The sequence below is a fragment of the Theobroma cacao genome, chromosome 9, assembly GCF_053813885.1.
Source record: "Theobroma cacao isolate CCN51 chromosome 9, ASM5381388v1, whole genome shotgun sequence".
In the NCBI taxonomy this organism is placed as follows: domain Eukaryota; kingdom Viridiplantae; phylum Streptophyta; class Magnoliopsida; order Malvales; family Malvaceae; genus Theobroma; species Theobroma cacao.
Window position 1 is genome coordinate 48,438,220 of NC_142647.1, and position 21,014 is coordinate 48,459,233.

General features: G+C 32.9%; 6 protein-coding genes across 7 annotated transcripts; 3 read left to right on the top strand and 3 right to left on the bottom strand.

The window, feature by feature from the left end:
* Positions 1 to 1,487: 1,487 nt before the first annotated feature.
* Positions 1,488 to 2,252, bottom strand: HTB4 (Histone superfamily protein). Its single transcript, XM_007016432.3, has one exon. It carries the CDS (start codon positions 2,155 to 2,157, stop codon positions 1,702 to 1,704), a length of 456 nt encoding a protein of 151 aa, XP_007016494.2. The 5' UTR covers positions 2,158 to 2,252; the 3' UTR covers positions 1,488 to 1,701.
* A 2,772-nt stretch (positions 2,253 to 5,024) lies between these two features.
* On the top strand, positions 5,025 to 8,658 carry LOC18590738 (Pentatricopeptide repeat (PPR) superfamily protein). The gene has a single exon (XM_007016433.3). It carries the CDS (start codon positions 5,190 to 5,192, stop codon positions 7,920 to 7,922), a length of 2,733 nt encoding a protein of 910 aa, XP_007016495.2. The 5' UTR covers positions 5,025 to 5,189; the 3' UTR covers positions 7,923 to 8,658.
* Positions 8,659 to 8,989: 331 nt separating this feature from the next.
* Positions 8,990 to 11,343, bottom strand: LOC18590739 (actin-depolymerizing factor 2). Its single transcript, XM_007016434.3, has 3 exons — positions 11,165 to 11,343; positions 9,583 to 9,848; positions 8,990 to 9,483 (listed from the first exon to the last, which is right to left on the bottom strand). Exons 1-3 carry the CDS (start codon positions 11,165 to 11,167, stop codon positions 9,333 to 9,335), a joined length of 420 nt encoding a protein of 139 aa, XP_007016496.1. The 5' UTR covers positions 11,168 to 11,343; the 3' UTR covers positions 8,990 to 9,332.
* A 4,329-nt stretch (positions 11,344 to 15,672) lies between these two features.
* On the top strand, positions 15,673 to 16,515 carry HTA6 (histone H2A 6). Its single transcript, XM_007016436.3, has 2 exons — positions 15,673 to 15,984; positions 16,079 to 16,515. The coding sequence occupies exons 1-2, from the start codon at positions 15,775 to 15,777 to the stop codon at positions 16,316 to 16,318; spliced, it is 450 nt and encodes a 149-aa protein (XP_007016498.1). The 5' UTR covers positions 15,673 to 15,774; the 3' UTR covers positions 16,319 to 16,515.
* A 417-nt stretch (positions 16,516 to 16,932) lies between these two features.
* On the top strand, positions 16,933 to 19,260 carry LOC18590741 (glycine-rich RNA-binding-like protein). 2 transcript variants are annotated; one of them, XM_088809433.1, is made up of 5 exons: positions 16,933 to 17,342; positions 17,500 to 17,568; positions 17,645 to 17,751; positions 17,857 to 17,950; positions 18,809 to 19,260. In XM_088809433.1, the coding sequence occupies exons 1-4, from the start codon at positions 17,246 to 17,248 to the stop codon at positions 17,902 to 17,904; spliced, it is 321 nt and encodes a 106-aa protein (XP_088665559.1). In that variant the 5' UTR covers positions 16,933 to 17,245; the 3' UTR covers positions 17,905 to 17,950; positions 18,809 to 19,260. The 2 variants fall into 2 exon arrangements, with proteins under 2 accessions (XP_088665559.1, XP_007016499.3); XM_007016437.3 differs by having other exon boundaries at positions 16,944 to 17,342; positions 17,857 to 17,926.
* A 127-nt stretch (positions 19,261 to 19,387) lies between these two features.
* Positions 19,388 to 20,643, bottom strand: LOC18590742 (RNA-binding (RRM/RBD/RNP motifs) family protein). The gene is made up of 4 exons (XM_018127209.2): positions 20,442 to 20,643; positions 20,298 to 20,366; positions 20,056 to 20,162; positions 19,388 to 19,684 (listed from the first exon to the last, which is right to left on the bottom strand). Exons 1-4 carry the CDS (start codon positions 20,476 to 20,478, stop codon positions 19,613 to 19,615), a joined length of 285 nt encoding a protein of 94 aa, XP_017982698.2. The 5' UTR covers positions 20,479 to 20,643; the 3' UTR covers positions 19,388 to 19,612.
* Positions 20,644 to 21,014: the final 371 nt, after the last annotated feature.

Genomic DNA, 21,014 nt, shown 5'->3' on the forward strand with positions numbered 1-21,014 from the left:
TTTTAAATTTTAATTTATCCCATTGAATTGGAAAAAAGAACAGTTGATTTTTATATTTAAAAAACAAAATAAAGAATTTCACAAATTAAATTTAAAAAATATTTTTATTAACAAACAAATAAGGATAATACAAAGAACTCCTCATTGAACTAAAAAATCGAACTTTTAATTCTTCACTGTTGTTCTTGTATCTAAGTGTATAATTTCCTTTGCATTTTCCTTCCTAAAGCAAAAGCAATGGTTAAATTGATAATCAAATAGAATTTATACGACTTGAATATGCGACTAATATGCACGCCATCCCCTATTAAATACAGGGAAGAGATTCATTAAGCAGTCCTGTGAAAGAAGGGTTCATTTATGTTTTAATTTGAACAATCAGCAGCCTGCTGCATTTGAGGAATGTTCCTCAAAAAAGAAGATTATGTTATGGAACGTTTGATCCCTTGCCTTCAAATGACTGATCCACCAACTTTCAGCCTTAACCCCGAAAACACACTAGATGAGAAAGTCAAATACAACAAGAGTGCACATTTTAACATATAATGATGAAAGGCACCATCAATTTGGCTGGCAGCCAATGCTCAGCTAAGAAAAAGTTACAGTGTATAACAAGGTTTGGAATTGCTCCACCACTCTGAACGAGACCACAAGGCAAATAATAGGTGGAGATAAACAAGTATATATAAACATTCCATATTATTCATGTTTCAAACAAGTATATATAAACATTCCATATTATTCATGTTTCACTCTTTTCCATCTCATCTTATAGTAAAAAATGGATGATAAATAAAGAAAAAAAAAAGATGTAAACAGTTTTTCCTTTCTTTTCCCTGCTCTATTCTTGCTATCAGCCATAAAGGAAAGAAAAGATTTTTCAGTTCCTCACATGTTTCTTATCTCTTCTATCTCCCTACTTGATCACCTCTCATACCAAGCAAAGCTTTAATACAAAAACCATATTAATCTTATTAGAATGTGACAAAAGATGAGGGTAACATAGAATGAATTTCAGAAGAAAATATATGAACCAACTCTATCTTGAAGACAAACTACCTTGTCAACTAAAGCAATTAACCAAATCCATTAAGCAATTTGCTCAATAGGTGATGTGGGAAAGTCACGGGATCAACGAAATGGGATAGGATGGGAGTAAAAAGGATAAACAGAGAAAAACAGAGGGAAAAACGATGAAAAACAAAAGGGAGAGGACAGTATAGTTATCAAAAGAATTAGCAAAACCCAAGCTTAATTTCAACATAACTATGTCCACTCACCTAGTAGCATACCTGCATTGCTATTTCAGGAAAGGATTCCAAGGCATTGACTGAAATCACGGCACAACGAATAGCCAAAACCGCCATGGCTCTCCAAATGACATGCTTCTCAAGCTACAAACGGAAACAAAAACAATTTCCCTTCGGCATCAATTACTAACAATTGTAATAATTAATTAAAATAAATTTAAAATTGAACAAAGCTGATTTATGGAACAAAAAGAAGCATTTCATTTCAAACATTTTAAACCCATCAGTCCAAAGTACTTACATCCATCAAAACTACATTAACCAACTAAAATTTATAAAGAGCAAACATCAAATAACACTACCATAAGACCCTAACCCTAAATTCCCAAATTGCACCAAATTCACAAAATCCCCCAATTACAGAAACCCTAACATTTTCACCCTCAAAAATTCAAGAGCTAGTAAACTTGGTCACCGCCTTAGTGCCTTCAGAGACAGCGTGTTTGGCAAGCTCTCCAGGAAGTACAAGTCTAACAGCAGTCTGGATTTCCCTGGATGTAATGGTGGGCTTCTTGTTGTACCTTGCGAGTCTAGAAGCCTCTTGAGCAAGCTTCTCGAAGATATCATTGATGAAACTGTTCATGATTCCCATGGCCTTGCTTGAGATCCCGATATCTGGGTGGACTTGCTTGAGCACCTTGAAGATGTAGATCTTGTAGGTCTCAACGCTTTTCTTGGCTCTCTTCTTCTTCTTGTCTCCGGCTGCTGCGCCTTCCTTAAGAAGCTTCTTCCCGGCCTTTGGTTTCTTCTCAGCAGGGGCTTTCTCGCCAACGGTGGTCTTCTTCTCCTCCGATGGCTTCTCAGCTGGCTTCTTCTCGGCCGGCTTCTTCTCAGCTTTTGGCGCCATTAAGAATTTCGCTTCCTTTTCTTTTTGGAAAACAACGAAAGCTTTGAGCAAAGAAGGTTGGAAATTTTGGTTCCTTTTCGGCGTCTGATTGCGAGTTGGGAAATGAGGAATTTGGGGTTTGACATTTATAGAGGGGAAACGGAGAGTTTGATTGGAGGATTTCGAGAGACGCGGATTGCTAATGTGGAGTTTTCTGACCTTTGGATGAGGAATTTAGATCGACGGCTTGAAAAGATGCGTGAAGGATAGTTTACGTGGGAAGTGGATATAGACGTGGCGATTTATCATTCGTAGGAATTATGCTGCTTTGGATTGATGAGCTAGGATTGTGCGCGGGTGATCCGTTTAGCATTTCGAGACGCTTTTCGCTGCCCGCCCAAGTGAAGAATCAATTTTAAATTGTCGTCCATCGATATTGGAAAATTGCATTTCAATCAAATAAATTTTATCATTTATAAACATGCTACAATTAAACTTACGCTGATCTTAAACTTTTTATTTGAAATTAAAAGCAATTAATTAATTCTTTAATACGATTTTGTAATTTTTTTATAAATTAAAATATACAATCCAATCCAATCAAACGAGATTTATTATAGTAGACAATGATGGATTAAATTTAAAAAAAATATATAAAAAAAAGTGTGTTAGAAAAGAAAGTGGAAAGAGCCGAGTAAAATAAAAAGTATTTGAAAGAGTGTAAAGATAAGCATCTTACAACCAACTCAAAGGAGTTTTTGATTTGTCTTTGATAAATTATCAAAGCTCTTATATATAAACTATACCCATACTTCGATAAACTGTTAAAAGAATTACTTTTTAATAATTTTTATATAAAAGCTATCAAGTTAAATTCTCCAAAAACATCTTAATAATTAATCTAACTTATGAACCATGCCACGTATACTAGATTATTTTCATTGTTGTTATCTTGTTCCATTCATTTATTGCCCTTTATATAGTCATATAATCTCTATATAATATGCAAGAAGAGAGATAATATATTAATAATCAAAATTAAGTATATATTATTATTTATGTAAATATAATTATAGATTAATTAGTATTGAATATATAATTATGCATTGACGCCTGCCCCTCTTAAAAATGTTCATTTAATAATGGCAATTCATTTGAGAAAAAAAAAAAGGCAATTCAAAATTCATTTTTATATTCAATAAATTAATTAGATTGGATGAGGAATAACAAATTTTGTTTCCATTATTCATTATTCATCTCACAGTCACATTCCCATGCTTATTTCAAACCAGGGGGTTGTGATTTTTTATTTTTTATTTTCAAATGTTTATTAAAATTATGTTATGTGATAATTGACACATTTCTTGATACTCAATTCATAAAACAAATTTATCTCGTACTTATTAGATATTACGAGAAAAATAACTCATATTATTTTATATATTGTAAAGTTCCTTTTATTACAGAGATTATTAAAATGTATGTCATTCTAATACTGATTACTGAGATAATAATGAGAATTTGAGATTAGTACTCAAAAGCATATTGATATCAATGTGTTGATAAATGTTCACCTAGTAAGAGGAATATATCATATTCGTTAATATTTCACTAACATGACACTAACAACATAAACATTGGGCTCAATTGAAAATTCAAATAAAATATCTATAACTTATTTTTTATTAATATTTTATCAGTATTAATATATATATATATATTTATAAATATTTTAATAAAATTTTTATTTACGCATGCACGAAGTAATAGTACCAACTTTTAAAATTCTAATTACGTTAATTAATTTAATTGAAATGTCTTTCTTCATTAGAAATGACGAATTCATATACAAAATTTTTAAATCACAACGAGATAGATACATATATGGAATTTGCTCATGTTATATGGAATTAATTTAAATCACAATGCATAGATTCATATATGATCTAGTAATTATTATTTTCTTTGTCTTTATGAATTATATTTGTATACATATATTAATCTTTGACTAGATTGAAACATGTATGTATATATATATACACATATATAAATTTTTTTACAAGTTAAAACATAAATGTATAATAATAATAATAATAACAATAAATTCTTCAAATTTCACCACTTGTCAAGCAAATGCTCATAACAAGGAATCAATTATTGTAACCAAGAAAATGTAACAATGTAATTACCATAATTAACAGCATTGTTTATGAATAATATATTTTTATAATGATTTTGTTGTATATTGTCTTCTTAAATCTTGTTCATTATGTAATCAATTATATGTGAAAAGGGATTAATTAATCAATATGACTACAACATATTCATTAATTATTCCAAGCATAAAGTACGTTACCTCTAAGCCATTGTTATCCTTTTTTTTAGGGGTAAAAAGGTTAAAAATTCAAATCCATCATATGTAGCAAAAAAATATTATATTCAAAAAAGTATTTTATTAGAGTTTGAAAATTCCTAATTCAAATTTTAAATAAATAATTCTCTCAAAAAATTAAATAAATAAAATGAGAAAACAATTTTTCATTTTGTATGGATAATTAAAAATTTTAGTATGTGGTGCTATAATTCCGACATAATGCTTGATATAATATTTGATCTGTGATTCTAGTATTTCAAGTATAATACTTGATTTTCTTAACCTATGGTGTTACAATTCCGAGCATAATACTTGATAGATCGTTAATGTGTGTGGTGCTATTGGTAAAAGTAATTTATACTAGAAAAATTGAAACTAGTAGTCACATAGTTGGACTTAGAGCAGACTCGGCTTGGGTTCTAAATTGTTTGTCTAAGCCCGACATGAAGTCGGCCAGACTTGCATATCTTTGCGTGGGCGTTCATGAAGGCTCAACCAATCGGACTGAAAACCCCACTAGCCCAACACGCGTATCTTTGTTCTCTCGGGGTTGACCCGTTCACAGTCTCAGCAAGCTCTGCCCTGGAACTCTCATACGCTGATGAAAGCTCCCATCCCTGCAAGCCCCCCGAGACCCATGCTTCAAATCTAGAAAAAAACCTCCCATTTAATCCCGAAAATGAGGCTAACCCGCTCTCCTCGGCCTCTCACAACCCCTCACTTTTTCCCGAAACAGATATTTTCTTCTACATCCAAATTCTCCACTCAAGATAATGACGACAAAAAAAAAGACACCCAGATCATTTCCAACCTCAAACTCATTGTACGAGGAAGACAAAGCTGGAAGATCGCATTAAACGACACGGTTTTCCTAAAGCCTCAGCACGTCGAGGAAGTGTTGATCCAAACGTTGGACGACCCGAGGTTAGCTTTAAGGTTCTTTAACTTCCTTGGACTCCACAGAAACTTCCACCATTCAACGGCGTCGTTTTGCGTATTGATTCACGCTTTAGTTAACGTCAATCTCTTCTGGCCCGCCTCCTCGCTTTTACAAACGCTTTTGCTTCGTGGGTTGAGCCCAATTGAGGTTTTTGAAGCTCTTTCGAAGGCTTATGAGAAATGTAAGTTTCATTCGAGTTCGGGTTTTGATTTGTTGATTCAAAATTATGTGCAAAATAAGAGAGCTTTTGATGGTTTAATGATATTTAGGTTAATGAGGAAGTTTGATTGTTATTTATTTCCTGAAATTAGGACTTTAAGTGCTCTTTTAAACGATTTAGCAAAAATAAGGCAATTTGGTGTTGTTTTGGAAGTGTTTGATGAGATTCTTAAAGCCGGAATTAGGCCTGATATTTTTATAAACACAGTGGTGATTCGTAGTTTGTGTGAATTGAAGGATTTTGTTAGAGCTAAGGAAATGGTTTGTCAAATGGAGTCGAATGGGAGTGAGTTGAATGTGGTTGTTTACAATGTGTTTATTCATGGGCTTTGTAAGAGTCAGAGGGCGTGGGAGGCGGTTGAGATTAAGAATGGTTTGGTTCAAAGGGGGTTGAGAGCAGATGTTGTCACGTATCGTACATTAGTTCTTGGCTTATGCAGAGTGGAAGCATTTGATGTTGCTTTGGAGTTGATGAAGGAAATGATGGAGTTGGGTTTTCTTCCCAGTGAAGCTGTAGTTTCAAGTCTAGTTGATGGGTTGAGGAGGAAGGGGAAGATTGAGAATGCCTTTGGTTTAATAAAGAAAGTGGGGGAACTTGGGGTAGCACCTAATTTGTTTGTTTACAATGCATTGATTAATTCATTGTGCAGAGATGGGAAATTTGATGAAGCAGAGTTGCTTTTCAATGAAATGGAAAGCAAGGGTTTAAATCCAAATGATGTTACTTATTCTATTTTGATTGATTCATTTTGTAGAAGAGGGAAAATGGATATTGCACTTAGTTTTCTCGGTAAAATGATGGTGGCAGGCATAAAAGTAACAGTCTATCCCTACAATTCTTTGATCAGTGGGCATTGCAAGGTAGGAAATTTGAGTTTAGCAGAGTCTTTTCTCAGTGAGATGATTAACAAAGGATTGCAGCCAACAGTGATAACTTATACATCATTATTAAGTGGATATTGTAATGAAGGGAAATTGCATAAGGCATTTAGGCTCTATCATGAGATGACAGGGAAGGGAATTGCACCAAACACTTACACATATACCGCCCTTATATCTGGCCTTTGTCGAGCAAATATGATGGCTGAGGCAATTAGATTGTTTGGTCAAATGGTAGAGAGAAACATTGTGCCAAATGAAGTGACATATAATGTTCTGATTGAGGGGCGTTGCAGGGATGGTAACATGGTAAAGGCCTTTGAATTGCTTGACGAAATGGTAGAGAGAGGTCTTGTGCCTGACACATATACTTATAGGCCTTTAATAAGTGGTCTTTGTGCTACTGGTAGAGTGTCGGAAGCCAAAGAGTTCATGGATGGCCTTCACAGAGATCATCATAAGTTGAATGAGATGTGCTATAGTGCACTCTTACATGGTTATTGCAAGGAAGGAAAATTAGAGGATGCGTTGAGTGCATGTCGTGACATGGTTGCACGAGGCATTGACATGGATCTTGTGTGTTATGGTGTACTTATTGATGGAACTCTAAGACAGCATGACACGCAAAAGTTATTTGGTCTTTTAAAGGAGATGGATGATCAAGGATTGAGCCCTGACAATGTGATATATACGAGCATGATTGATGTGCATGGTAAAGCAGGAAATCTTAGGGAGGCTTTTGGGCTTTGGGATATTATGGTTGGTGAAGGATGCATTCCAAATGTTGTGACATATACTGCTCTGATAAATGGCTTATGTAAGGCAGGGTTCTTGGATAAAGCTGAGCTTCTTTGTAAAGAAATGCTGGTCAGTAATTTGCTTCCAAATCAGACAACCTATGGTTGTTTCGTTGATCGTCTCACTAAGGAAGGAAATATGGTGAAAGCTGTAGAGCTTCACAATGCAATTGTTAAAGGGGTTTTAGCTAACACAGTCACATACAATATACTTATCCGTGGCTTTTGTAAATTGGGTAGACTTCAGGAGGCCATGGAGCTTTTAGTTGGAATGACTGACAATGGTATTTTCCCAGACTGTATTACTTATTCAACTATAATTTATGAGCACTGTAGAAGGGGTAGTTTACAGGAAGCTATTCAGCTGTGGGGCTCTATGCTAAATAAGAGTATAAAGCCTGATACACTGGCATATAATTTTTTGATACACGGTTGTTGTGTTGCTGGAGAACTGAAAAAGGCTTTTGCATTGCGTGATGACATGTTGAGAAGAGGTGTTAAGCCAAATCAGATTACATATGATACTCTTGTTCATGGAACTCGTTTGAAGAATTCTTGTATGAACAATGATGGATAGTAAGCATGTTTGAAAAACGTTTTTTTGTGATACAAATTTTTTGACAGGAAACTGAACAGAGTTCCAAAGACCTGTTGTTAAGGGGCTGGCCTTAAGAGATGATATCATTAAAATTCTCGACCAAAATGAATGATGGTTTAAGCTTAATCGACTTCCTCAGGAAATGACAGGTTCATCCACTCCACTGCCAAAAAGAAGACAGTATTCTTTGGATAGTCTTCCTGTATATTACCATAAAGTTGTAAAGTAAGAGGATGTAGCATACGCCTGTAAGGATGGCGAAAAAGTTTACTGAAGCCTTACCATTCATTAGATCAAATGTAAGTTGTAATAAGCTCAACAAGGGCCTCCCTTGCTTATTGGTTGATAACTTCCACTGGCAATAGTTTGATTCAACAGGGCCACTTTGTGGGAAAGTGAATCTGCAACTCTATGCTTTCTACTTCTTGGTACCTCGCAGACCAGTTGCTTTATTGGCTGTAGATGTCAGCATCTTGTTAAAGATGCAATATACTCTTCAACTCCAACCAAAACACAAGAACGTGCATATGTTACCAAAACACAAGAATGGGCATGTGTCATAAAATCTCATGTCAGATATATTAAAAAAATACATGAACATTGTATCGATTTCTTGACATATACGTATTTCATTTCATTACCATGATGTAAAATGGTGATGAAACAGGTGAGAACTTCAATAAATTCACAGCAGACTCTTGGCCGGAAAGCCTGATGCTTTGGCCCTCCAGTTTAAAAACCGTAGCCATGATTGCTGAACAGGTTACTAATATGAGCTCAGAAGTCTTGCAATAGTCACACATCCCTTAACTTATACTTCAAATTAAATTCAAAGAATACAACAGATTGTGGAAATCAGAAACGGTCCCATTACAAAAAATATATGACCAACTTCATTAATATTTTATACGCATGTCACATTAAATCCAGCAACTAGCAAGCGTTCTTGTTCAGGTTGCCATGAAGGAACAGTTTCAGATATATTGCATACCAAATAAAATCAAATAATGCAAGCCACCATGTTAATCTGTAAGGGCACCACCCTGTTATGTGAGTAACCAAACATCCATTTTTTTAAAGTTGCATGAACAAACCTCAAAGGAGCGTGTACCATCCCCCCTGAAGAAGATACACTTTCGTTTAACGACTCAACTGTAAGACTCTCGTCATATAACCTCCACGCATAACAAATTATAAGATATAAATGGAAATCACTAAAACTTGTTCTAGACAATGACTTTAATATAAAAACTTGAGCAACAAACCAATAGCATAATTCAGTCAGGTCGATACCTGCGCCCCCACAACCTATTAACATTTCACTTAAAGCAAAAGCAGAAAGCATTTGATTATCTCCATTCCTGCCTCTTGGAGATTTCATAGATCCATTTAGCTGGCACGGCTTCTTATAACATCAAGTCCCATCTCAGTGGGATCAGTTGCTTGCAGCTCTACTTGAATACCATCCAACTCTCTCTTGAACCTGTCCTTGGAGCTTGCATAAATCATCTTGCTTCTCACCCTTGATGTGTCAGGAGACCTTCATACAAACAGTAAGAAAACATAAACATCAATAGTTAAAACGTACAGGCTTTGGAATAACAGTAAAACCCGACCAGTTTTAAACATATAATAATACCATGCAATGAAGAAAATCCTGCTTTTCTGGCAATTCTCAGCAGTCACAAAGTCAAAATCATATACAGCATATCGACACTCATCAGCAGGGAGGCTTGCAGTGAAATCCTCGTAGCTTTGGGTTGGCTCACCAAGCTTTTCCACAACAACCTGCTTTTGTTTCTCCTCAATCTTGAATACTATGAAGCGGTAAGTTCTTTTAGCCTTTAACTCTAGAAACTTCAGCTTGCAGTCATCATGCACAGCCATACCAGAAGCTGCGTTAGCCTGTAATAGTATGGGGTAGAATACATAAGCTTTCTCACATTAAAAACCCCTTCAAATTATATAAGACCAACTAATCCATCAGCTTTTTCTAAGCACCTTTTTTTACCCTTGGCAAGCATTCCCAAGAAATGAAATCATAAATGGGCTAGTTAAGAAATGACATGTCTTTGAGTTCTCTCCCATTTAGAAAAGAAGGGAAGGGCAGAACAATGACTCAAACCAATTACTGTCATTCTCACACTCTTTAAAATGAGAGCCCAGCTTCCTCAACCAACCCACAATGACTAACCAAACAGGACAACCACATTGATCCATCCCAGTTATTTTCCACTGTTTCAACAATGAACTGTAAACTTGAAATCACCTGAAAATTCTTCACATTTAACTGGCCTAAATGCAATATTCCAACCTTAAGAGTATTAACTAACTGGCAATGAACTGTAAACTTGAAATCACTTGAAAATTCTTCACATTTAACTGGCCTAAATGCAATATTCCAATCTTTAGAGTATTAACTAACTGGGGCCACTCTGAGAGATGAATGCCAATGAGACTGTTTGTGATAAAGTCAAGCAACAACGACAATAATAAAGGTAGTTGAGATGACATGCCATGGGTCATAAAAGAGACAGGCTTCTGCGGTGATGCATATCATCTTGTGGAAAAACATAAACTAACTGTTTTAAAAATAATGAGAAACAAAAAATCGAAATCCAAAATCATAACCTATCCAAAATGGACAATGGAAGAATGATCAAAGAAATCCCATTTTGAACCAAAGGTCGAGAAAGCCATACGGATTAGGAAGCTGGTGCTTAACAATCAACACTTCATTAAATATTATAATCCTTACTAATACAAGTAATCAAACATAAATTCTCAAAGCAATCACAATGGCAGATCCATGGAGATTAACTGAGGCATTTTCTTTTATCTAAAATAAAATTCATAAATTTGATTACGAATTTACAATCCAAAACGACAACACCGCAGCAGTCAGCAAGCAAGAGATCAAACAATTAAAATCGAAATTTCTATTATAAAATCATCCATTGGATGAAAAATTATAAAGGAAATGCAAATCTAGCAATCAAAATTTTTCTAAAAAATTAAAAAAAAATAAAAAAAAATTAAACTAAGTTAATCAGCAGAAAACACAGAGATCTATGTTCAAGATAACAACAAATCAGATCTACATTAACCAAAAAAAAATTTTAATTCCATAGCAAGTCAAAGAAGCAAAGATCAAAGACCAAGACTTAAAATGAAAAGGAAAAAATATAACAGCAAAAAGAAAATGAATACGAAAATCTCACCATGGCTATTTTAGGCAGAACTTGCAGAGAGAAAATCTAGGGCGACAAAAATATCTAAAGAGGTGGAAGAAGGAATTGAGGGCTTTCTCAAAGAGACTGAGATAATAATAAAAGGACAGCTCCCTTTCTTCTTCTTTTTTTCTTCGTGAAGTGAAATATTTCAGACCTTTTTTTTTTGGACGGCTCCACTCCGCTAAATATCATGATGGAGGTCGTGCGAGACAACGGAGAGAGAAAAGTTGGTCTGTCCAATAATGGAGCGACGCGTGGTTTAAAGTTGAAATGTCGGCTATGCCCCGAAATCTGGTTGCTTTCGCGGTCGGTTTTCGACTGGGATTCGTGAGATCGGCTCAAACAAGCGATCGTAACCTTTTTTATTCGGTCCAGACCAATGAGCCTGATGTGGCCCGGAATGATGTTGTGGGTGATACTGATACGCGGGAAAACTATGAAAACTAAGCCCAATTCGGTCTGGGCCGGATAGTTTTATATTTTGTAGTTTTATCTGACATAAAATGGACAAAAAAATATAATAATTAGTTTAAAATAAAATATAAATTATTTTAAACACAATGAAAAATAAGAATAAATATAATTTGATTATATGTTAAGTAAATTAAATTTCATAAAATCTTAATTTAAATATATAAAAATAAAAGATAAAAAATCATATCATTTATCATAAAATATAAAACCCAAATATTAGTTTTTTTTATAAAAAATTTATAACAATTATATCTTTGAAATTAGGTAACCAGAACTTTAATATATATATGTAACATCTACTATAAAATGAATAACAAATGTCGTAATCAACTTTAAATGAATTGAAATGATTGTAATTGTAATGCAATGTACCAATAAGTATAAATTGATTATGGTTCAACGTAAATAAGTGAGAAAAACTTGAAAGTTGAAATTAGCTTTCTCAAAATCTTAACGTAAAAGAGTAAAGATAAGTTAAATTAAGGTCATATCATTTATCATCAAATAGAAAAACCTTAATATTTTTTTATATAAACAATTTTAAAATGATTTGTATCATTCAAACTAATTATGAAGAATTCTTATTCAAAATAAATAGTTTCATGCAATTAAATAAATTTATAATGTTAAAAATATAAGATTTTTAAAAATTTAAGTAAATATGTGTCAATAAATATTAAAAATACATAATATTTGTTGTAAAACAAATAAAAATTGTCGTAGTCAGCTTAAAATAAATTATCATGATTATAAACGTAAAAAAAAATAATCTCTTTATAAATATTATAATAAACATTGAGAATAAGGATAAGAATAATTAATGTAAAATAGATAAAAAATGCCATAATTATTAAAATTACCTAATAAGTTTGATTGATGATTTTGTTGAAAACTTTGTGGAAATAAATTTAGTTCATTGCTTTTCAAAAAAAAAAATTAGTTCATTAATAGTAAAACGTTTAATTATTGGAACGGATCATAAGAAGCATTTAATTATTTTTACTAATGATTTCGACCAATTTTTCTTTTACACAAAACGAGATTCATGAAATTTGTAATCATTGTGGAAATTACATATTTCCTATTCTTAAGTTTAACTTTGATGGTTGAAATGGTAGGAGTTTAAATGAAAACTTTGATTTTTTTATATATTTGTATAAATAAAAATTATAATTACAATTAAATAAGTTTAATATAGATGACGTAACTATTATATGGAGTAGAATAAGCTAAAAGACAAACTAAATAAATAAATTAACAAATCAATGTAGGGTGGAAATTTAGGTCAAAATTCTATTATTTTTGGTGACATATTCGCATAAATAAAAATTATAATTACATATAAATAGTTTTTAACATAGATGAAAAATCAACTTACGGTGGAGCTCGAGCTTAAGACTTAAAAATATTAGATTCTTTTCTTTTTTTTCCATTGAAACAATACTTCATAAACATGAAAATCTTAATTTTGAATCTATTAGTTTAGTTAACTTAAATAAGAGTGAAATTTCAAGAGAGGGATGAATGAGATTCTTTAAAAACTTTTATAATTTTGAAGATGACAAATATTTTGTGAGCTTGAAAAGCCTTTTTGTTACTCTTGTCAAAACTTGACTTTTAGCGAAGTAAGAATTTAAGAATAGAGAGAAGCTTGTGCAAGTATTTTATAGAAATTCGATCTTTTTATTTACGTCATTTCTCTTAGTTACTTAAAGATTTTAAAATTTAGTATAAAATATGTATTTTCGAGGTCTAAGTACAATATTTACAAAACCCTTTCAAGACTAAAGTTTGAAATCTCTACTTTTTTAATAGTTAAAGGTATAATCAACAATTACCTGTTAATGGTTCATGTATAAGCTCTTTCAAAATGTAACAAAGAAACATGTAGAAGTTAAGATGCCTTTCTAAAGTTGATGAGCTCAATTAATATAGAAGACTGAGAAGTAAATGATGATTAGCTCAATAAATATAAGGCTTTGAAGATTGCAAAGACTAAAGAGAGAATAAAAACTTATTTAACGCTTTAAGCATGTTCTTCTTTTGATCTTGTGTTTTACTTATTCTTCTCAAATCATAAATTGATGAAAACCTTCAATCTATACCTTGGAAGCCTTTTTGGAGTCATTAGGGTGCATTAAATGCAAAAACTAGCCGTTTGTTACTTGAAAAACACGTTTAACGGTTACTTGGTACCAATACCTATCCCTTGGTATTGATCCTTTGAGCTGCAAGAAATTCAAATCTTGCAAGAAGGTATCAATATTTACTTAGTAAATATCGATACTTACAAGGCAATGGCATTTTATTTGATTATGACACTTTTAACACATTTTTACGTTAAATGAAAAGTAAGAATAAGTATCATAATCCACGTAAATGTTAAGTACAATAATGAAAATAATAACTTAACACTTCTCATAAATGAACAAAACTTTTCGTAACTGTTGCTATGTGAAAATAATCTTAACAAATATGAATTTGAATATTTTATTTATATTGATGGTAATTTATCGTGTTTTTTTTAAATAACTAAAATCGAATATGTTATATCATAATTTGAACACAATAATAAATTAAATCTTAAAATAAAATGTCAACGAAGGTTAAATCCAATAAGCATCCACTCTTACATTTTCAATATTGACAAATGAAAGTTAAAATTAAAAAGTTTGTATTTTTCAAATTTAATAAAAATAAACAAATTTTAAATATATTTATTGATAATTAATTCTATATGTACATATTTATATGCATTTTAAATAAAAATAAAAATTAAACCAACACTTCGAATAAGAGAATACATTCATTTATTGTTGAAAAAAAAATTATTCAAATGCATTTTGCTTAAATTTAGTTGGCGTTTAGTATTTTACAATGCAACGTAATTACAGGTAATGTGATTGCAAGTAATGTAATTATAGGAAAAATAACATTACAGTGTTTAGTATATAAACAAAATAATGATTAAAATGTAGGAAATATAACATTGCATCGTTTAATTTACAAGTATTTTGCTGAAAATATAATGTTAATTTTCAACATTATCCATATTTATTAAAATGTAAGTTTAATATACTTGTATTTTTTATTATTAATTTTTATATAATATCATATCTTAAATATATTTTTAATGTCATATATTTTATTTTTATTTCTTATTATAATCTTATATTTTTTATTTTTAATATAATTTTTTATATTATATATTTTATTTTAATTTCTTTTACCTATATTATATAAAATTTAATTTCTTAGATTTTATTTTATTTTAATTTTTTAGTTTTATATTATATAATTTATTTTAATATTTTTTATTTTAATTATAACGTTACAAAATATTTTTAATAAGGTAATAAAGTTGAAAAGTAAAACTATATTTAAAAACATTACAGAGTGCAATGAAATGTGATTGCATTAGTGTTGAACTGCAATCACATTATGTCTTTTGGTTGTAATGTGATTGCATTGTAATCTTACATTGCAGTGATTTGTTGCAAAACAAATACTATAATGTAATTTAATTAGGTACATTACAAGAAATATGTTCTCACTTTTCTTATACCAAATGCTACTTAAAAATAAAGATACAAATGCGAATGGAAAAACATTATATACTTTTAAACATTAAAGAGAAACTTATCCAAAATCTGAACTCCAAATTAAAATTACCTAATTAAGGCAATAAAATCAGGTAATAAATTTATTCCTTAAAAGTTTACTATAAGATTGTGAGATACTATAGAAGGAAAATTTTTTGCACTACAAACAGTGCCTTCTGAATCCCGAAATTCAGAAGCGGGAAACGAAAAATATTTGTAAAAGGCGCCCAAATTTATTCCTCAAAGATAAACAAATTCAAAATAGTTCCAACTCGCTCCTCATTGGTTCATTCGAAATACACACGGATCGCCCCAAAATAATCTTCGACCGTCGATAAGTTTCCCATTTAACGGCTCTCGTTCTCCACTGGCTCTACTCCAGCTCTTACAAAACCACCGCTATAAAATACACGAACATCCCATTATCCGCTCATCATCTCTCGTGAATTCCAAAATCCAGATCGGTCTTGCCAAATTCACTTCTTGAAGGGTAGCGGGTGTTGTCGGGGTCGGGTTGAACCAATGGATACCGGAGGAAAAGTGAAGAAGGGCGCTGGAGGAAGGAAGGGCGGCGGCCCAAAGAAGAAACCTGTTTCAAGGTCGGTTAAAGCTGGGCTCCAATTTCCCGTTGGAAGGATCGGGCGTTACTTGAAGAAAGGAAGGTACTCGCAGCGAGTCGGAACCGGAGCACCAGTTTACATGGCTGCCGTTCTTGAGTACTTAGCCGCTGAGGTAACTGAGAGTTAAATCATTCAATGATACATCCATTTGTTTTTTTTTTGTTGAGGATAATTTTTAATTTTGATGAATTTAAATTTCGATTCAGGTTCTGGAATTGGCTGGAAACGCAGCGCGTGACAACAAGAAAAACAGGATCATACCAAGGCACGTACTACTCGCAGTGAGGAACGATGAGGAACTTGGGAAGCTTCTCGCCGGCGTCACCATCGCCCACGGTGGCGTCTTGCCAAACATCAACCCTGTTCTTTTGCCAAAGAAGACTGACAAAGCCACAAAGGAACCCAAATCTCCATCGAAAGCCACCAAGTCTCTCAAGAAAGCTTAATTCGATCAAGAAACTCTCATTTTTAGGCCTTCTTTTGTTCTTATTTAGTTGTATGTGATTACGGGGTCTTTAGGATTTTGGTTGTTAATGTGGATGTGTAGGTGGAAAACTGTTTCAAAGAAAATTTAAGATATTATTGTTAGACTCCCATTATCATGTATGTGATCTTCATGGAAATGAAACTACTTGTTTCTTTACATACTCTTTCAGTTCAATTCTTTCCTCTGCTTTCTGGGATTTTTGTATTGAATGAGATGCTTTGCTTATGCAGTTTAAAATTTCAAGCAATTTTTCAGTTGTTTGCACATGCTTGCATTTGATCCTTTATTCCATTCAGCTTATCCCAGTGTGCCTTTATTCCTCGCTTTCTGTTCTTGGTATCTTTCTCTTTTTCTTCCAGTAATTAAGAATGAATTTGGAGAAAAACAAAAGATTAATACCTTCTGAAGCTGTTTCGTGTTAATAATGTAACAGTGGAAAAGAAAAGAACAAATAAAAGTTTAAATAGTTTGGGGTTTGGGGCATTTGATTGGGTATTTCCCCAAACGCGGTCGTTTAAGGTTTCTCTAAAGTCTTTGGCGAGGCCGATGTTTGGAAGGAATAAAAAAAAAAAAGAGGCTTTCACTTATGCCAATTGAACTGTGAACTGTGTAGCTTAGAGGCCCAATTCATACATTCAACATTTCAAATACAAGATAGGAACAGAACGGCCAATTTCACTTCTATCCAGTTGTTTTGGTTTCAATTTCTTAGGTAATCCATCACCTTACGATCTGAGATCTGCGGGTTTAACCAATGCCCCGAACAAGGGGCACCTTCTTTGCCCCTCAAACCACTCTGATACACAATCTGGGAAAACTTTCCCGTACTGATTTCTGAGCTTTTGCCCGCCGGGCGCCGCACTCACAGCGCTGAATAGCAAAAAGCATGCAGAGTTTAAACGGAGCCTTTCGTCTCTTTCGTACAATCCCATTGGCTGGGTCGCTTTCGGTTCGCAATTCTTGCTCCAAATTATTCGTTGGAGGTCTTGTAAAATTTTTTCTCCTCGGTTTTCTCTTTATCCAAACGGTGACATTTCTGGGCTCAAAAGAAAAAAATAAAAATCCAAAAAGCGGTTATTTACTATTTTGCTTCAATGCTACTATTAGATATTGATTCCTGAAAAGTGTTGGTAATTGCAGGGCTTTCTTATGATACAAACGAGACTGTTTTGAAAGATGCTTTCGAGAAACATGGTGAAATCATTGAAGGTAATTTTCTCGGATTCTTATTTTCTTTGTCGTATATTTGTCTTACGCCAGTAAAAACATGTTGAAATTTTAGCAGTTCGGGTTATTTGTCATCATGTGAGTGGGAAATCGAGAGGGTATGGATTTGTGCGGTTTGCTTCTGAAGCTGCAGCTAATGCTGCTCTTAAAGAAATGCATTCTCAGGTGAGGAAGTGATGAATTCATTAACTCAATTATTACCATACGTTTTTCTATCTAATATATGAGCAGTTTTGAGATTTTCATGTTGCATGTTATGTTTGTTTTTAGGTACTGGATGGTAGAAATATTCGTGTTGAGTATGCACACAAGGGATGATGATTGATGTTTTTCGACACAGGTTTGATTTCTTTGATGTTTGTAGGTATTGATTTCAGTCAATCAACGTAGGACAACTTGATATTATCATTGCCTTTCATATGTTCAATCAGTAAGAAACTTAGGGGCATATCAAATATCTTTGATGGATAGTTTCATTTGATTCACGAGATCTTTGTAACACATTTCAAATAAATCTCCTGAATCAAGATTTGAACCTACAACTAAACGGTTTTCTAAATCTAGTTCGTGTACTGATTAAGCAAGTGAGCAGCTCAACCTTTGAACATACTTCAGCGAGGAGGTGAAGAGCCAATATTAAAGTGCCAGATCTTTGATACAGAATAATCCACTTCAAGGAATGTGCCCATATCCATGGCCATAAATAACTTATAAACCAGTCTTGGAAGGGGTGGACAATTAACATATAACATACCTGTCAAGTTTTTTATAGATAAATACAATTGCTTTTGTCTGCCAGAGGCAGACTGTTGTAGATGGGGAGCCATTTTCTCTTTTTCCATTGGGTCATTGTGATTGAGTTTGTTGTTAGAGCACAAGTTACATTGGCAGAGCTTATATGCTCGACATGTGATGTTTAACCAATCCATCATTAGGACCATAATGAAAGTGTTTTAAAATTATGGTATAAGCTGCATTTAGTCGGTGTTGGCTTCATTTAGTAGAGACTATTTACCCAGCTTGTGCAACTCAACCTTGTAATCCAGGAATTTGGTGTTAGTGGGATAGTTGCTGTCCTTACATCCTTGTGATTTCTAATGAATGGTTTTTGCTCTTCATCATCATCATCCTAGCAAATAGCAAGTGTCATTATTATTTTTATTTTAAGTGGCTAGGAAGCGGATCATATTTAATGTGTCTCTATTTTGATTATGTACTGTAGGTAGCTCTGCTTGCCTCAAAAGTTTGACTGAATCTTGCGCCGCCATGTTGTGATGCAAAATGAGGATATTGATGCTGCTGCCTCATGGACTGGTTAATTTAAGTTTGCAGGTTGAAATGTGAACAATGGATTTCTTTTTTCCGGAAACGTTATAACTCAAGAGTTTCCATTTGGCATGGGATCGGGGGCATCAATTTCTTGGGTCCAAAGGGATGAGTTTTCTTTCATGGCATAATGATCTCCAAAACTAGGAGTTGGCTTTCTGAGTAGAATGTTTGTAGCTTCCTACGCACTAGTGACAAACTTGACGCTGCTTTTTCAAGCGGGGGTAGTATGGATTAGGGAAATGGCAGCTTAAAAGCTAGTTCTTTCTTTTTATGTTTTAGCTATATTTGACTGTTTGAAGTTGTATTATTTAATTTTTAGCTCTGGCAATCCAAGTTTCAAGATTAGCACAAAGAAATGCCATATTGGCAAATATCTTGGCCAAATGGATGTTCCCATATGAATGATAAACTTTGCCTTTCACACTCATATGAATAATAAACTTTGCCATTCCAATGTGAAAAGAGACACAAATGATAGCAGAAGAATAGTCAATATTTTAAGATGATAATAACAATAATAATGTTTTCATTGCATGTTGAAAATATTCTTTTGCTCATCACTGCTGTAGTTACATTCTACAAGTACTTTTGTTCTCTAAGGTACTAAAGGTAAGATCGTATCTTACAAACTCTGGCTAAAGGAAAAGTCTGTGAAACAAATCCTTGCATTATTGAACGATGTATAGTAGTATTCTTTTTAGCTATCTATATCATTCTCTGAATTTTGACTGTTTGCGGATTCAACAAAAATCAACCTTCCGCGCACAAACTGTACAAAAAAAACCAAAGAAAGTAAGATAGGGCGCGCCTGGGAATCATACACACTGGTTAAAGCGCTCTTCACGACACATAACAAAACTAACACACTTACTCTAAAGCGGCACTAAGCAGAGTATTAATCAAATTTTGTTACAGAAAGCAGAAATTTCTTTCTGTATCACAACATATGCAGAACTATTTTACAGAAAATCAGGTTTTGTTTAACCCCACATTTACTCAACGTATCAGATGGCAAATCACCATTGTCATCAGAAAGAAGCACTATTACTTAAATCTACTCGAAAACTCTGTCCAAAATTCTGAATTTCAGATAATATTAGATGCAAAAAGAAGTGCAGTGAAGGTGAATTTAAGAATTACCCTGCCATTCATGGCTTTCAATGCCTTTTGTGCCTCATTCTCAGTTTCAAATGTAACAAAACCAAATCCTTTAGGCCTTTGAGTTTTGGGATCTCTGATTAGTTTGGCTACATACAAAAACAAGACAACACAATACAATAATCGGTCAAACTCTATGATTTTCATAGAAAAAGACAATCCAATACAAGAACCGGTTAAACATTATGATTTCCATAGAAAAAAAAAAAGGAAAAATTAATTACCTTCTTTAACAACACCGAACGGTGAAAATAAAGTTTTAAGATCTTGATGGGTCGTGAAAAATGATAACTCTGCGACAAAGAGTAAGAATTAATTCCTTAAAACAAAACCCAAATTAATCACAGAGAAAGAGAAGGAACAGTAACTGTTAACGAAGAGTTTGCAGCCTAGTCTCTTTGCCATCTGAAGATGAAGTGCGGCCCGCTCTTTACCCAATCAATATTTTTTAATTTTATCCTCAGATGAGGCCGCTCTGTTTAAAGTGTCAACCGTTTGCTGTTGTCATAATCCCTCTCAATTAGCGGCGGATGGAGAGTGGTGGTGGCGGATGGAGAGTAATGGTATGAATTTTAATTTTTTTTTATTTCATATTAGCAACATATGAATTTATGAAAGAAATTGTAGTTAAATTATTATTATGTATTTTTAATTGAAATAGATTTAGTAATCGATGAATTTGAAAACAAAAAAACATATTAAGTATTGTTTAGTTTACGATACTTAATGTGAAAATTTAATGTAATTTTTTTATTTTATGTGATGAATTTAAAAATTTATATTTAAATTGTTAATAAAATTTTATATTAAAAGTAATTAATTGTTTCTCTAAATCGAATTATTATCTCAATTTATGACCGTCATTGCTTTAAAATGACAAGTTTATTAGAGAAACTTTAGATTCAGTCGCTCTTCAAACTACCATTATATTCCTTTTTCCT

Bases quoted from the DNA above. Each gene is read 5' to 3' on its own strand.
- HTB4 (XM_007016432.3), bottom strand. From the start codon at position 2,157: ATGGCGCCAAAAGCTGAGAAGAAGCCGGCCGAGAAGAAGCCAGCTGAG.
- LOC18590738 (XM_007016433.3), top strand. From the start codon at position 5,190: ATGAGGCTAACCCGCTCTCCTCGGCCTCTCACAACCCCTCACTTTTTC.
- LOC18590739 (XM_007016434.3), bottom strand. The intron at 9,484-9,582 runs GTATTATTATAT...GTTTGTATGAAG, and splicing joins AGGATTTTCTTCATTGCATG to GTCTCCTGACACATCAAGGG.
- HTA6 (XM_007016436.3), top strand. From the start codon at position 15,775: ATGGATACCGGAGGAAAAGTGAAGAAGGGCGCTGGAGGAAGGAAGGGC. The intron at 15,985-16,078 runs GTAACTGAGAGT...ATTTCGATTCAG, and splicing joins TTGAGTACTTAGCCGCTGAG to GTTCTGGAATTGGCTGGAAA.
- LOC18590741 (XM_088809433.1), top strand. From the start codon at position 17,246: ATGCAGAGTTTAAACGGAGCCTTTCGTCTCTTTCGTACAATCCCATTG. The intron at 17,569-17,644 runs GTAATTTTCTCG...AAATTTTAGCAG, and splicing joins ACATGGTGAAATCATTGAAG to TTCGGGTTATTTGTCATCAT. The intron at 17,752-17,856 runs GTGAGGAAGTGA...GTTTGTTTTTAG, and splicing joins TTAAAGAAATGCATTCTCAG to GTACTGGATGGTAGAAATAT.
- LOC18590742 (XM_018127209.2), bottom strand. From the start codon at position 20,478: ATGGCAAAGAGACTAGGCTGCAAACTCTTCGTTAACA. The intron at 20,163-20,297 runs GTAATTAATTTT...TTTTGTATGTAG, and splicing joins GTTCGGTGTTGTTAAAGAAG to CCAAACTAATCAGAGATCCC. The intron at 19,685-20,055 runs GTAATTCTTAAA...TTTTTTGTACAG, and splicing joins TGAAAGCCATGAATGGCAGG to TTTGTGCGCGGAAGGTTGAT.